This window comes from Triturus cristatus, chromosome 12 (genome assembly GCF_964204655.1).
Source record: "Triturus cristatus chromosome 12, aTriCri1.1, whole genome shotgun sequence".
Classification (NCBI taxonomy): Eukaryota; Metazoa; Chordata; class Amphibia; order Caudata; family Salamandridae; genus Triturus; species Triturus cristatus.
In genome coordinates this window covers 430,737,822-430,752,848 of record NC_140595.1, presented here as the reverse complement: position 1 = coordinate 430,752,848, position 15,027 = coordinate 430,737,822, and the positions used below count along the sequence as shown (strand labels likewise).

The 15,027-nt window shown below is 49.8% G+C and overlaps 1 protein-coding gene across 1 annotated transcript in view; it reads right to left on the bottom strand.

Moving 5' to 3' along the window:
• LOC146776065 (polycystin-1-like protein 2) overlaps positions 1 to 15,027 on the bottom strand; it is an 865,077-nt gene that overhangs the window by 105,383 nt on the left and 744,667 nt on the right. Inside the window, exon 34 of the mRNA XM_085637447.1 lies at positions 5,807 to 5,947. Coding sequence (XP_085493573.1) covers positions 5,807 to 5,947 — 141 coding nt within the window. The remainder of the gene's footprint in view (positions 1 to 5,806; positions 5,948 to 15,027) is intronic.

Here is a 15,027-nt window from a genome sequence, read left to right as displayed (position 1 = left end):
GTATTGCATCCTGCATTGTGGAATAATAACGGAATCCCTTGACGCAGATGAGAGCGGGAGTCAGACGGTGGCTACAGCGGCAGAAAAAGATGTGGCTCTCCCCCAGGCTTATCACAGTTTTGAGGATGTATTTGATGAGGTGAAGGCGGAAGTGCTACCACCACATAGACAGTTTGACTGCCAGATCGACCTGGTGCCAGGGGCCAGCGTTCCCAGCGGCAGGCTGTATGCCCTGACGGAGCCTGAAAACGTGCATCTCCGGGGGTACCTGGATAAACTCCTCAAGCTAGGATTCATCCGCCCGTCCAAGTCTCCGGCCGCCTCGCCACTCTTCTTCATCCCGAAGGCTAATGGGGAGCTGAGAGCCTGTGTGGACTTTAGGGCATTGAATGCGATAACCATAAAAAATCGGTACCCCTTGCCTCTCATCAGTGTACTTCTGGAACAGGTCAAGAAAGCTCGTATCTACACCAAGTTGGATTTGAAAGGGGCATACCATCTGGTGCGCATGAGGGACGGAGACGAGTGGAAGACCGCCTTTAAGACCAGGTTCGGCCTTTTTGAGTACCTCGTCATGCCGTTCGGTCTGTGCAACGCCCCGGCAGCCTTTCAGTACTTTTTGAATGAGGTATTCAGAGAGGAGTTGGATATCTACGTGGTCGTATATATCGACGACATCCTCATCTATTCGTCCAGTGTGGAGGAGCACGTACACCACGTCAAAGCTGTGCTCCAAAAGCTGAGGGAAAACATGCTGTTTTGTAAACTCAGCAAGTGTGACTTCCACGTCACATCCGTGGAATTCCTCGGAGTGATCCTGAGTCCAGAGGGACAGGAGATGGCAGAACGAAAGATCAAGGCGGTGAAAGAATGGCCGGTGCCCCAAAGCGTGAAGGACGTCCAAAGTTTCATTGGCTTCGCCAACTTTTACAGGCGGTTCATAGATGGATTTTCAGGAGTGGTGGCCCCAATCACACAGCTACTGAGGAAGTCCAAGGAGTTTGTCTGGTCCCCTGAAGCGAACAAAGCCTTTGAGGCCCTGAAAAGCGCCTTTGGTAAGGCGCCGGTGTTGGCTCACCCCGATCCGGATCTCCCCTACGTGGTGGAAGCGGACGCGTCGGATGTGGCGCTGGGGGCTATCTTGTCCCAACGCAACCACGACACAGGGGTGCTTCATCCCGTTGCGTACATGTCCCGCAAACTCAACGACGCCAAACGCAACTACCATATTGCGGAGAAGGAGCTTCTCGCAATCAAGGACGCCTTCACCGAATGGAGGCATTGGTTGATGGGGGCAAGACATGTGGTATCGGTGTACACGGACCATCGGAACCTACAGTTCATGACTGCCACTAGACACCTTTCTCCCAGGCAGCTGCGGTGGATGATCTTCTTTGCGGGGTTCAACTTCCACATCACATATCGGCCGGGGACGGAAAACCAAAAGGCGGACGCCCTGTCCCGTCAATCTGCAGTTAAGGAACCATTGCCTGCGACCGAGCGTTCCATCATTTCCCCGAGGATGGTATTGGGGGTTATCCAACCGGATACTTTCCTGAGGGGAATAAAGAGAGGGATCAGGTCATTCGCATGGCGGAGGTGGCTCCTCAGTCACAGAGAATGGCAGCTGAAGGACGGGATACCCCTGAAGGGCAGGTGCCTATTGATACCCACGCCTAGGCTAAGGAAACAAGCATTCATCTGGTGCCATGACTCTCCATGCGCAGGTCATTTGGGCTTTGAAAAAACGGTGGCTAGCATGGGACGGCATTTCTGGTGGCCAACCATGAGAGTGGATGTCAGGAGGTGGGGACAGGAGTGTCCTACGTGTGCTACCATGAAGGCCGACCATGGCCGAACCCAAGGGCTCTTACATCCACTTCCAACCCCGGATAGACCATGGGATAGCATATCACTGGACTTCGTGGTGGGCCTACCGGTAGACCAGGGGATGACGGCAATACTGGTGGTGGTGGATTACTTGACGAAAATGGGGCACTTCATCCCCTGCAAGAGAGTCCCTACGGCCGGGGAATTGGCGTCACTACTCCTAAAGAATGTGGTACGACTGCATGGATTACCTGGGGTGATCGTGTCGGACCGGGGGTCGCAGTTTACTGCGCAATTCTGGAAGACTTGGTGCACTGCGCTGCATGTTAAGACCGCCCTGTCCACCAGCTACCACCCTCAAACGGACGGCCAAACCGAGCGCCTGAACCAAACGCTCAAACAGTATCTGCGATGTTTTGTGGACCAGGGCAGGGAAGAATGGGTCGACTTGCTATGGGTTGCAGAGATAGCCTATAACAACGCCACTCACAGCTCCACACAGTCATCTCCGTTCTATAGCAACTATGGCCAACATCCCAGGTTCTTGCCATTTCTACATCCGTTCAGAGAGGACAGGATTCCCGCCACAGCGGACAGGGTGGCACACATAAAAGACACATTGATGCGCTCAAGGGCTGTCCTAATAGAGGCCAAGAGAAGATACAAGGCTGCGGCAGATAGGAAGAGAAGGCCCGGGCCACTGTACCGCACTGGAGACTACGTCTGGATATCCACAAGAAACATGAGGTTTCGAAAGAACAGTGTGTTCCATCCCAAGTACATGGGCCCCTATCGAATTACCAAGTGTATGGGTCCCGTGAACGTGAAGGTGTGCTTGCCCCAGTCATTGCGGATACACCCTGTCTTTCATGTATCATTGCTCAAACCAGCACCCTCCAAGCCGTCTGGGACACCTCGGCCGGTATGCGTGGAGTCGGAGGTGGAGTATGAAGTGTCGGGCATACGGGCGTCCAAATGGCGCAGGGGGAAGCTGTGGTACCTGGTTGCGTGGAAAGGCTATGGCCCGGAGGAGCATTCATGGGAACCGGCTGAAGGGGTTCATGCTCCGCGCTTGGTCTCCTTGTTCCATCGGCGTTTTCCTGCCAGCGCTGGACCCGTGGGGAGCCGCTGAGAGGGAGGATGTACTGTCAAGAATTCCTGTCATACAAGGGAAACACGCCCTTATGTAAACAGGAGAGCTGTTACATAACTCAAGGAAAACACGCCCTTATGTAAACAGGAGAGCTGTTACATAACTCAAGGGAAACACGCCCTTATGTAAACAGGAGAGCTGTTACATAACTCAAGGGAAACACGCCCTTATGTAAACAGGAGAGCTGTTACATAACTCAAGGAAACACGCCCTTATGTAAACAGGAGAGCTGTTACATAACTCAAGGAAAACACGCCCTATAAAGGGAGGAACCGGGAGGTACAACGCTGTCGGATATTGTGTTCACACCGACGTACCTGCTTCGTGAAGAGCAGTGTTCCGGAGTGGTGCTCCAGTAAGGCAAAAACGGAGGTAGGTCGAGTCGTTACTCCCTGGGCCGTGTCTTGCCCCATCGTCACCTGTGAAGGACCCGGAAGCTCTACCGGTCAACCATTGAGCTTCGCTTTTTGACTCGGCTGAGTCCAAGCGCAGTGGCGCTTTTGCTGGTTGGAGTCGTAACTCCCAGCCCGACCAGAGACACAGGGACTGCCAGCTGTAACGCACACCAGGAGGTGTTTGCCGCGTTACAGACTCGGAAGTCCACAGGATCGATCGAGCGGCTGCTCTCTGTTCAGTCTTCTTGCTTGTGATTGGGGTATCGGTGACGCATCACCAGGAGGTGACTCCGCGTCCCGGTGCAGTCTGAGGAAGAGGTTGAGCGGCTGCTCCCTTCAGGTAGAGACCCCGGCTGGGTGTTTCCCTGACTCCTCGATTCTCCCCAACACTCTTCGTGCCCCTCACAGCCTACCGATTGGCATTGTCGGCCATTTCATTTCTGCCCTCTGTTGGCATACGCCGGGACCAGCGTATATGCAGAGGACGGTTAGGACCATCCGTGCTGTGGGCTGGTAACGTACTTAGCCTGGAGGATTCCAGTGACTATAACTTGTTTATTCTTTGTATTATATTTGCCTTCATTAAAACAACTAACCCTTCACTAGTGGTTGCGTCCTCATTGTCGTGTCTGTTAAACGATCCTGAGACGTTCAGGGCGTTACACATTGATTACAATTGTGGGATTTACCAACCCATTAAATACTATTACCCTGGGGTGAGGCTTTTACTGAGTGTGGTATACCTTCTTTTATTCATATCCAAGGCACATCTTCATCATAAAAAGAAATATGAGATCTCTTCCTCTTTCTCAAGTACTGGATGAATCTGCATACAGAGTAATAGTAAATGTTAAATAACTAAACCTTGTGAGTCTTTAGTTTTGGGATTTCTGGCAAATTCCATATGCAGCCTTATCTAGCTCTGATTCAACAAACAATAATTGTAATATTAGCTAACCACCGGCTGATCAGTGTAAGAAATTAAATTATTTGTTGTGGTGGGTGTCTGTACATCTCAGTGCAAAATCACATCCCTTGTACAAGTGAATGCTTAAAATACCTAGATTCACCTCAGCTCAACTCTGGTAGTTAAGACACAGAGCAGACAGGCTTATTCTAGGGCAATGTGTGAATTATTTATGCAGTACCAAAACAGTAATAAAGTCAAATGCAAATCATCAAAATTTGTAACCGGATAAAAAAAAGATTGCATAGGCGAGACCTATTGGCTTTGACAATGTTTGTTTGAGCTTGCCGCAGCCTTAAAGTGCCTGGCCCCTTTGTCTCTTTCTGCTCCATTCCCAACCTCTCCCCTGAACTTCAGCTGTCTCTGTATTCATGCTCAGACTCACAGACAGCAGAATTCAGGAGGTGGAGTGCTAAAAAATAACCACTTTCCACCTCCTGAACCCTGCTGAGGTCAAGCACCATATGGATTTTCTCTGTGTGATCTGCACCTCCCTCCTCCTGCCACCTGCTGTTGATGCCAGCACCTCCACCCAATGAGGACGAGGTGATACTGCCAGGTGGAAACTGATTGCAAGATGTGTTTCTACCAAGAGCCAGGATCCACCACCGCTGCCTGCAAGATATGTAGAAAGGAAGACTGTGGCAGAGTTGTGTGTGTATGTATAAGTGAGTGAGAATGTGTGACGGAGCGTTTCCTTGTGTGTGTGCATCTACGTATGCCTACTTTTGTATGTGTGCAAATGGTGTATGGCTGTGGATAGCAGAGATGTCCAAGGGGTAGTAGCTCAATGGTGCCCTGCTGAATGGCATGTCATGGTCCCAGCATAACTGCCATCTGTTGAGTGGATTCTGAACAACATTTCGGTTGTCTCTGCTATAAAGTGAGCATCTATTAGGGAAATCCATGGCACCATTCTGACTGGCCCTCACATAATAGTGACTTAACCATGACAATGTGGGCATTCAGGGTGGCATTCTAACAACGAATGACATAATTGCTGTCTGTCCGCAATATACTGTGGGCATCCATGACAACATTCTTGCTATCCTTCACACTATAGGAGTTGATCTATAGTTTAATGTGGGCATTCATAGTTACGTTCTGACTACACAGCATCATGGAGGCCCGTCTTTAATATACTTGGGCCTTCTTAATTGTGGCTATCCATTGCCTAATGATGCACCTGGCACAATGGTATTTATCCTTGACTAATTGTGGCCAATCTTTTCATACTTCTGAATATCCCTGCTAATGGTGATCAAAATCTCTGCAATACCATGAACATCCCTTTAACTATATATTGGAAAAAATAGAAAATCTGGATGTTAATAACTCTACCCTATGAGAGGGCATTTTATTACAGTGCTTTAGGAAAATCAAAGCAGCATAATATCACACCATATTTAATATTACAGGTTGTACAAGATTACTACGAATTACAATTGAAAAAGAACCAACCTAGGATTTCTCTAAGAAGTGCAAACACTTTCTGCTCTCGTATATGGTTCTTCTTCATTCTTTCGATGTCTGTTGGAGGCGGCGGTTGATAGATATTGCTGTTGCTGTCCCTCCGGGTCCCGAATAAAACAGGTTTATCACCTGTTAAAGTAACACAGGGATGTATTAGCAATGCCATTTACAAATGTCACTCATTCTGTTCTTTTCAGCTTCTCAATTAATTTTAAACCAAGAGATCATGGCACATTTTGTTATGGTTCGTTATGTTATCAGTGTTTATAGTGCAATAATCACCCTTGCGTGCATCCAGGTGCTCTATAGCAGGGGTGTGAGGCCAGCTCTGAGGCCTTTCTTGAAAAATTAGGTGTGCCTCTTCTTGCAAAAGTCAAGTAGAGAGGAGGCGGTCTGGTATGTTGTGAGAGGTTGTTCTAGGCTTTAGGAGCCAGGTATGAGTGGCCCGGCCCCTGTTCTGCTTTTGTGCTAATGAGAACCTTGCAGAGTGGAGGTGGTAGGAAGGTTGGTGGAAGTGAATGCGGCTCTTCAGGTAGACAGGGCCAGTGTTGTGGTGGGCTTTGTAGGTGTTGGTGAGGAGTTTAATCTGTGTGAGCTTGTGTATCAGGGGCCAGTGGAGTTCCCTAACATGAGGGGTGATGTGAGCTTGACATGGAAGATTGAGAACTAGTCTGGCTGCTGAATTTTGGATGGACTGTAGTCTACTTGTGAGCTGGTAGGTAATCCCTGCATAGAGTGTGCTTCCATAGTCTAGTCTGCCGAAGAGGGTGCTCATTTTCCTGGTGTTGCCTGGTAGCCACTTGAAGATTTTCTTCAGCATCCTTGAAGTAGGTCAAGCTCACTCGGTCGACTTAGGCGGTCATGTCCAGTTTGCTGTCTACTATGATTCTGAGGTTTCTCGCTTGCGAGCAGGGTGTGGGGGTTGGTCCAAGATCTGTGGACCACCAGATAGAATCCCATGCCGAGGTGTTTTTCTGAAGGCTACCACCTCGGTCTTGTCCGACTTCAGTTTGAGGCAATTAGATTTCATCAAGGTGGCCACTTCTGTAATGAATGTTGTGAACTTGTTCCTGGTTGTATGTTTTCTCCAATAGGGACAGTATCAGTTGCATGTCATCGGCGTAAGTGAGGATGTTTATGTTGTGAGCTCGTATGACATCGTCCAGCGGGGTCATATTTTATTTATTTACTTATTTACTTGAGTTTTATATAGCGCTGGCTAGACCCGGAGGTATCAGAGCGCTTTACATGAGGAAAGTTACATCGGTTACAAAAAACATTGTTACAAAAAAATACATAAGATTGCAAGTTACATCTGTTGATTAGTGGTGCGTAGAAGAGTGAGAGGAGTAAAGGAAAAGGGTAACAGGGAGGGGATACGGTGGTGAGACGAAGGAAAGTAGCTCCACTGGGCAAAGGTCAAAAAGCTAGGTCTCCATTTATTATTTATTTATTTTGAGAATTTGTAAAGCGCGACTGATACCTTGCAGGCTTCCTGGCGCTGGAGAGTACTCTGCTGACGGATAACCGGGGGAACAGTCAGACGGACATTTATTGGGGGAAAAGCCAGGTCTTGATACGTCTCCTGAATGGAAGGAGCTGTGAAATCTGACGTATGTCAGTGGGCAAGCTGTTCCACCGCTTGGCCGCTGCAACCCTGAAGGATCTGCCCCCTGTTCTGGTTTTATTGAATCTGGGTACCTTTACCAGACAGGCCGAGGATGATCGTAAATCTCTGGCAGGAGTGTACCACCGAAACAGGGCTTGCAGAGGTTTGGGTCCAAGTCCGTGCAGAGCCTTAAAGACAATGCAGAGGGACTTGAAGGCCACACGTTGTTTTAAGGGTAGCCAGTGTAGCTCAGCCAGAGCTGCTGTGGCCGAAGCCCTCCTCGTCCAGCCCAGAGCCAGCTTGGCGGCGGCAGATTGAATTCGCTGTAGTCGATCCATCAACGTGACTGGAGACTCCAGGAGCAGGGCGTTACAATAGTCGAGGCGACTGAGTATCGTACACCTGACTATCGACGCCCTGGCTTGTGCCGGGAGAAGAGGCATGATTTTCCGCAGTGAGCGAAGCAGGGCTGTGCAGATCCCCACAGTTTTCGTTACCTGGGTTTCCATACTTAATTTGTTGTCAAGCATGGCTCCCAGGTTGCGAACCGAGGCAACTGGCAGAGGTTTGTCTCTAATCTCTGGGGGCCAGAATTCATTCGGAAACTGGCGGGGTATCTTGGTGCCTGAACAAAACAGGACCTCCGTTTTAGAGGAATTAAACTGGAGGGAGTTTCTGTGTAGCCATCCAGCCGTCTCTCTTAGGCAGTCGTGGAAGGTGGAAAAAGGAATGGCATCTTCACCTTCCCAAGAGAGGATGAGCTGCGTGTCATCAGCGTAATTTATTGTTTTGATCCCAAAGGATTGGATTAGCTTGATTAGCGGGATGAGGTACACGTTAAAAAGGATGGGGCTGATGGAGGAGCCCTGAGGGACTCCCTGGGGTACTGGTGCAAAGGTGGATTGGAATGGGGGAAGGGAGACAGCCTGTCTTCTGTCCCGAAGGTAGGAGTGAAACCAGAGCAGTGCAGTGCCTTCCACTCCCACTTCACCAAGTCTCTGCAGCAGCATACCATGGTTGACCGTATCGAATGCGGCAGACAGGTCCAGCAGTATCAGCGCCACTGGTTGGCCCCTGTCTGCACGCAAGCGAAGATCCTCCATGGCTGTTAAGACTGCTGTTTCGGTGCCGTGGGCAGGACGGAACCCGAACTGGTGATCGTCAAGAAGGTTGTTTTGTTCTAGGTGGGCGGACAGGCACGAACTGACCCATCGTTCGGCGACCTTCGCTGGGAAAGGCAGCAGGGAGATGGGTCGGTAGTTTGAAAGACAATCTGGGCTCAGGGAGGGTTTCTTCAAGAGAGGGGTGATTAGCGCCTGTTTCCACGGGGTTGGGACAAAGCCACTGTGCAAAGACTGGTTACATATTAGGCGCATGGTGCCAAAAAGATCATTTCCAAAATTTTTCCAAACTTTTGGAGGTAGGGGGTCGAGTGGAGAACCCGAGGTGATACCAAGCGCCAGTCTTTCAAACTCGGAGGCCGGGATTGGGGGAAATTCCCGTAGTCTAGCCAAAAGGACAGAGCCTGGAGACGACAAGTTTCGAGAGCTGGTGTCTGGTCCCTGCGAGTTGGAAGTTCCCGAAGAGGGAGGTGTTTTCAGGTTTTGAATAATGGTGTTTATTTTATTAATGAAAAACACTGCAAGATTGTCACAGAGGGCTTGGGTGGGAGGCTGTGTAGAGATGACACAGTCTGGATTGGTTAAGTTTTTGAGTATCTGAAAAATACTCTTTGAGTTGTTGGTGGCGTTGGTAATGATGGAGCAGTAATGTTTAGCCTTATTTTGGGCGATGGCAGTTTTGTACTCCCGGAGGTTTTCTTTCCAAAGAGTTTTGTGAGTGTCAGAATAACCTTGCCTCCATTTTCTCTCTGCTTGTCTGCATGCTAGTTTGAGAGCTCTTAAAGAGTCGTCGAACCATGGGGCCGGTACTCGTCTCTGTGGTTTGCCCTTTTTCTGAGGGACGAGGCGTTCCGAGGTGTTGGAAATCCTTGTGCAGAGGGATAGATAATTAGCCTCTACTGGTTGAGTAATGGAAAAACTGTCTTCCACTTCAAATACTGGGCCATTCAGTCTGAGTTTGTCCAGAGCCTTCCAGTCTCTGTACGGGGGTTCAGGGCCGTGGCGGAGTGCCGGTCTGCAAGACCTGCTGCCTGCTATATGAAATTTGATGAGTGCATGGTCGGTCCAGCACATCGGCAAAATATCGCTCAGAAGTGGTAGCTGGGGGGAGGAGAAGATTAAATCGAGCTGGTGCCCCGCTGAGTGTGTGGGTTTGTTCACTAGCTGGGAAAGTCCCATTCCTTCACAGGAAAGTAGGAGATTGTTAAGGGCAGAATCTAGGCTGCCGTTGGGCCAAAGGTTGAAATCGCCCAAGACAATCAGGTTGTTGTGAGAGGTAGCCATATTAGTAAGGGTGGTGAGGAGCGACTGCTGCTGAGTGGAATTGAAAGCTCCCGGCGGGCGGTAGCAAATCACAGCCGTAAACGTAGTTCCAAGATGACAGTCGATAGAGAGGCCAAGTATTTCGGTCCCGACCACTGGGTCCATAACAATAGTTTTTACTGACCAAGACGCTCTATAGATTAAACCGACTCCACCGCCCCGCCCCTTAGGTCGTGGGAGATGCAGGATTTTGAAGTCTTGTGGGCAGGCCCAATCCAGTTCTATATTGCAGTCAGAGTGGGTCCATGTTTCCGTCAGGAATAAAGCATCAAGATGGTGATTATCTATGAGCTGGGCGATTTCGTGAGCGTGTTTGGGCAGGGACCTGACATTCAGCAGGCCACCTGTAAATAAGCCTTTGCGCGCAAAATCGTGCAGAGGATAGGCGGTGTCCTGGAAGGACAGTTGACCTTCATGAGCGGAGTCTCTAAGGAGGAGTAGAGCCTCACGCGTCAAGTGCGGAGAGCTAATGGTGGACGGGGAGCTCGGAGCCGCGGGTGGCGCACCGGGCGCTGCCGAGGCGCGGACGAGCGCAGACGAGCTTGCCTTGTGCGCGCCTTCGGCGCGCATTCGTCGCGCCCGCTGCGCTCGTCCGCTGCGCTTCCTGCCGAGGCACATAATAAATAGAGAGTGACTGCGTGGGAGGGGGGTGCGTGGCCAGCCGCGGTGGGCGTGTCTGGCGGGTCCCTCGACCAGGAAGTGGCGGCAAGATGCGGGACTAGGGCAACAACAACAGCTGTCTGCTGCTGAGCGCTATCGCTGAAATGCCAGGGTATTCAGTGCACAACAGGTATTAAAAACACAAGATACGCTGTTAAAAGACAAGTTTTAAAAAGATCGTTGCTCCCGGCTTTCCGCCTCAGGAGTTCTCCGTGTAATGGGTGGCGACGCTCGATTAGCGCGCTTTTTTATGAGCCTGGGAGGGGGGGGCATGGCCAGCCGCGGTGGGCGTGTCTGGCGGGTCCCTCGACCAGGAAGTGGCGGCAAGACGCGGGACTAGGGCAACAACAACAGCTGTCTGCTGCTGAGCGCTATCGCTGAAATGCCAGGGTATTCAGTGCACAACAGGTATTAAAAACACAAGATACGCTGTTAAAAGACAAGTTTTAAAAAGATCGTTGCTCCCGGCTTTCCGCCTCAGGAGTTCTCCGTGTAATGGGTGGCGACGCTCGATTAGCGCGCTTTTTTATGAGCCTGGGAGGGGGGTGCGTGGCCAGCCGCGGTGGGCGTGTCTGGCGGGTCCCTCGACCAGGAAGTGGCGGCAAGACGCGGGACTAGGGCAACAACAACAGCTGTCTGCTGCTGAGCGCTATCGCTGAAATGCCAGGGTATTCAGTGCACAACAGGTATTAAAAACACAAGATACGCTGTTAAAAGACAAGTTTTAAAAAGATCGTTGCTCCCGGCTTTCCGCCTCAGGAGTTCTCCGTGTAATGGGTGGCGACGCTCGATTAGCGCGCTTTTTTATGAGCCTGGGAGGGGGGGGCGTGGCCAGCCGCGGTGGGCGTGTCTGGCGGGTCCCTCGACCAGGAAGTGGCGGCAAGACGCGGGACTAGGGCAACAACAACAGCTGTCTGCTGCTGAGCGCTATCGCTGAAATGCCAGGGTATTCAGTGCACAACAGGTATTAAAAACACAAGATATGCTGTTAAAAGACAAGTTTTAAAAAGATCGTTGCTCCCGGCTTTCCGCCTCAGGAGTTCTCCGTGTAATGGGTGGCGACGCTCGATTAGCGCGCTTTTTTATGAGCCTGGGAGGGGGGGGCGTGGCCAGCCGCGGTGGGCGTGTCTGGCGGGTCCCTCGACCAGGAAGTGGCGGCAAGACGCGGGACTAGGGCAACAACAACAGCTGTCTGCTGCTGAGCGCTATCGCTGAAATGCCAGGGTATTCAGTGCACAACAGGTATTAAAAACACAAGATACGCTGTTAAAAGACAAGTTTTAAAAAGATCGTTGCTCCCGGCTTTCCGCCTCAGGAGTTCTCCGTGTAATGGGTCAAAGCCAGTGGAACGTTTAATTCCCTGCAAATAGGCGTCAAAACTGAGATACTTGTCCAGGGCCAAAGGATCAAAGGGTCAATAGGAAGAAACAGCAGAGGAAGCGACGAGAACATATGTCTGCAATCCGGCTGGGTAGGTGACGACCATAGCGGTGTGCCATTGCCAATCTCCCCTATAGCTTTCGGTGCAGGTCCACCGGGAATCGGCCATGTGGTTCGGGCTCCGCTGGATTAGTGAAGATCAGGAAGTGACCAAAGGTTTTGAGTCCAGAGACGGGCAGGAGGAGATGGCGAGGATGGTAGGGTTTGAAGCTTGACAGCCATCTTAAAGTCAGGCAAGTTGAATCTGATTGGTCACTGTGATTCAGCAGCTGGGCATGGCTCTATGGGTACAAGGCAGTGAGCAGGGATCTCTATGATCCGTTTAGTGATCCGGGCCCTTTGTAGGCAATACCTGCTGTTCATTACACTGCTGCTGAGTAGGACTCCAGGATATGGCCTTTTGAGATGGATCCGTGTCAGCCCGCACCCCGATGGCTTGCACCAGACACCAGACAGTTTACTGTAGTGCTCTGGGCATTGGGTCCCCACTGCTCCTCACCTGCTTTGCTTGGTCTCCGGATCGTGTCCCAGTCCGTGGACGAAAGGAGGATAGGAATTGCCACGGTGTGCCGCACGATGTCTAACATGGCTCTCAGGCTGCGAGCGGCCCGCGGGAGCCCAGAAGCACCCACGTCCACGTGTCACGGTCGGGCAGAATCTCCGCCCTCCGCCACGGTCCCAGCGTAGTACAGGAAAAACCAAGGAGGCTGAGGCCACGGCTCTCACAGGCATGTGCCTGTAAATGTTGAAGATCATAGGGCTGAGCAAAGAGTTCTTCGGAACTCCTCAAGTAAGATCTCGTCCTTCAGACGTGTGCATGTTGACAGCAGATCCATTTGAGATCCCTGGATACCTGCTTCATGGAGTCTTTGGATTAGGAAGGGGTGGCAGACAGTATTGAAAGCTGTTGATTGGTCGAGAAGGATGACTGCTGCGGTTTCCCCCCCATTAAGGATTACGGAGATATCATCCATTGTTGCTATAAGAGCAGTTTCTGTACTGTGGTTGGGTCTGAATCCCAGTTGTGTGGTATCAAGAAGCTGGCATTTGCCAAGGTGGTTGAAGTGGCGCTTGTTGATGACTTTTTCCAAGTCTTTGGCTGGGTAGGGAAGGAGGGATATCAGTCAGTAATTGACGAGATTGGTTGGTTCAGCCAATTGTTTCTTAGTAAGGTATTGACAGCTGCATGTTTCCATGGTTCCGGGAAGGTGGCTGTACTGAAGGTGGTGTTGAGGATAGGGGTGAGGGTCTGGCTAATAGGGATCAGAGACGTTTTAAGGCATAGGCAAAGTAGGCACTGGCCCAGGCCCCCGGCCTTTCAGGGTGGCCCTCGATAGAGCCAGATGAGTTCTAAATACAGTCCTGTCCTGATGACCTTGAGTGACTCTTAAACATTGATTGTTTAAATACTGTTTTCCTTTAATGTATGTATAATATGGGTAATTTGTGGGAGTTTATTACAGAAACTGTGCTGGGAAATATTGTGTTTGTATTTTTCGCCATCATGCAACATCCATAAAAAAGTTTATTTTTGATAGAACCAGGACCTCACATATGAGAAATGGGAGGGGCGCCACAGAGATTATTTGCAATACCACTAGTAAGCAGCTGCTGTATTACACTGTTGAAAACACATATTTGAAAATCAGATGTCAGCACATTTAGAATTTGGACCAGTGTGAATGTGTACTGTCCGTGACCCGGCCAAAGAGGGCATTAAAGAGCTGTAATTGGATCATAAATTAAAGCTGTTCCAAACAGGGGTTCCCAAAATACATTTGGCTTAGAGCCGCCAAATTCCTTATGCTGTCCCTGTTAGGGATTGATTCTTTGTTAAAAGTGTGGTGGTGGCAGGGGTCCACCAGGCCCCAGAGCGAAAGGTCTTCATGACTCTTGTGGTTTCCTCTGTGCTAATGGTGTCCCTTGTGGTGATTTTGTTGACTTTTTTCATCACTGGGAGAATTCTAGACGGGGCCAGAGGATCCGGTTGTGGGGAGGAGTTGCTGTATATGGTCGCAATTTTGCTGTAGAAGATATTTGGGAGGTCATTGCACAGACCTTGAGATGAGTTGATGTGTCCAGTGACAGCTACGGGTATTGCAGATATTTGTTTGCTGCTGTTGGAGCTGGCACTTATTCCTTGGACTAGAGCTTCCTTATTGTTTTCTTGGATGAGCTAGTAGTACCTGCTCTTGACTTTTTTGAAGGTGTCATTTTCAACTTCCCCTTTGCTGGTTCTACATTTCCGTTCCAGTTGTTTGCAGTAACTCTTGGTCATTTTGAGGTCTTCTGTGTACCAGCTGGCTTGTGTTCTGGTTTTTGCTGTGTTGCTTTGTTTCATGGGGAGGGAGAGTGCCGGCGCATTTGGTGATCCACTTGTTGAAGTTCTCGATGTTGCATGCCAGAATGCCTGAGGGTTCCAGTTTGTTCCTGTGTTGGACAGTCATCCAGTCCACCTCTGTTTGGTTGTTCCAGTGTCTGTGTGCTAGGCCCGCTGTAGTGGCTCTTCGGTGTTGATAGTTGTAGATTGTCAAATCATTTAAGCAAGTTAGGTTTCAATTATTTTATGTATTCCCTTTGGATATCTCCCACATCAGTTGGTGGGTCTGATAAGTGAGAAGTGAATTGCCTGATGTCTGAGAATTAGCAAATATAGAACTCCCACATCACCCCCTCATATGACTTGTTCCATATAACTTGTGCAGAAGTAAATACTCTTGATAGCGTCAATGTTTAACTTCCCATCATACTGCAGAGGTGAATGAGCCAAGAAATTAACAGGGAGAGCTGACCCAGAGCTGAACCAAAGGTCTGCTTGGCATAAGAGCCTGTTTACAAGCCGAGTCGTGAAAGATTTTGGCATGTAAATCACGCAACAAATGTTATATAAAAATATAATAAAGTCAATTAAAAAAACAAGCAATTCAATTTCACCTTAGTATATCAGATCACATTATTACATTGAGAGGCATTTATGAAAAGTGATAGTTTTGAAACGTGTACATAGATATAGTCATGTCCCCAACCCTGACAACACTGCTATTGGTGCACTAAGA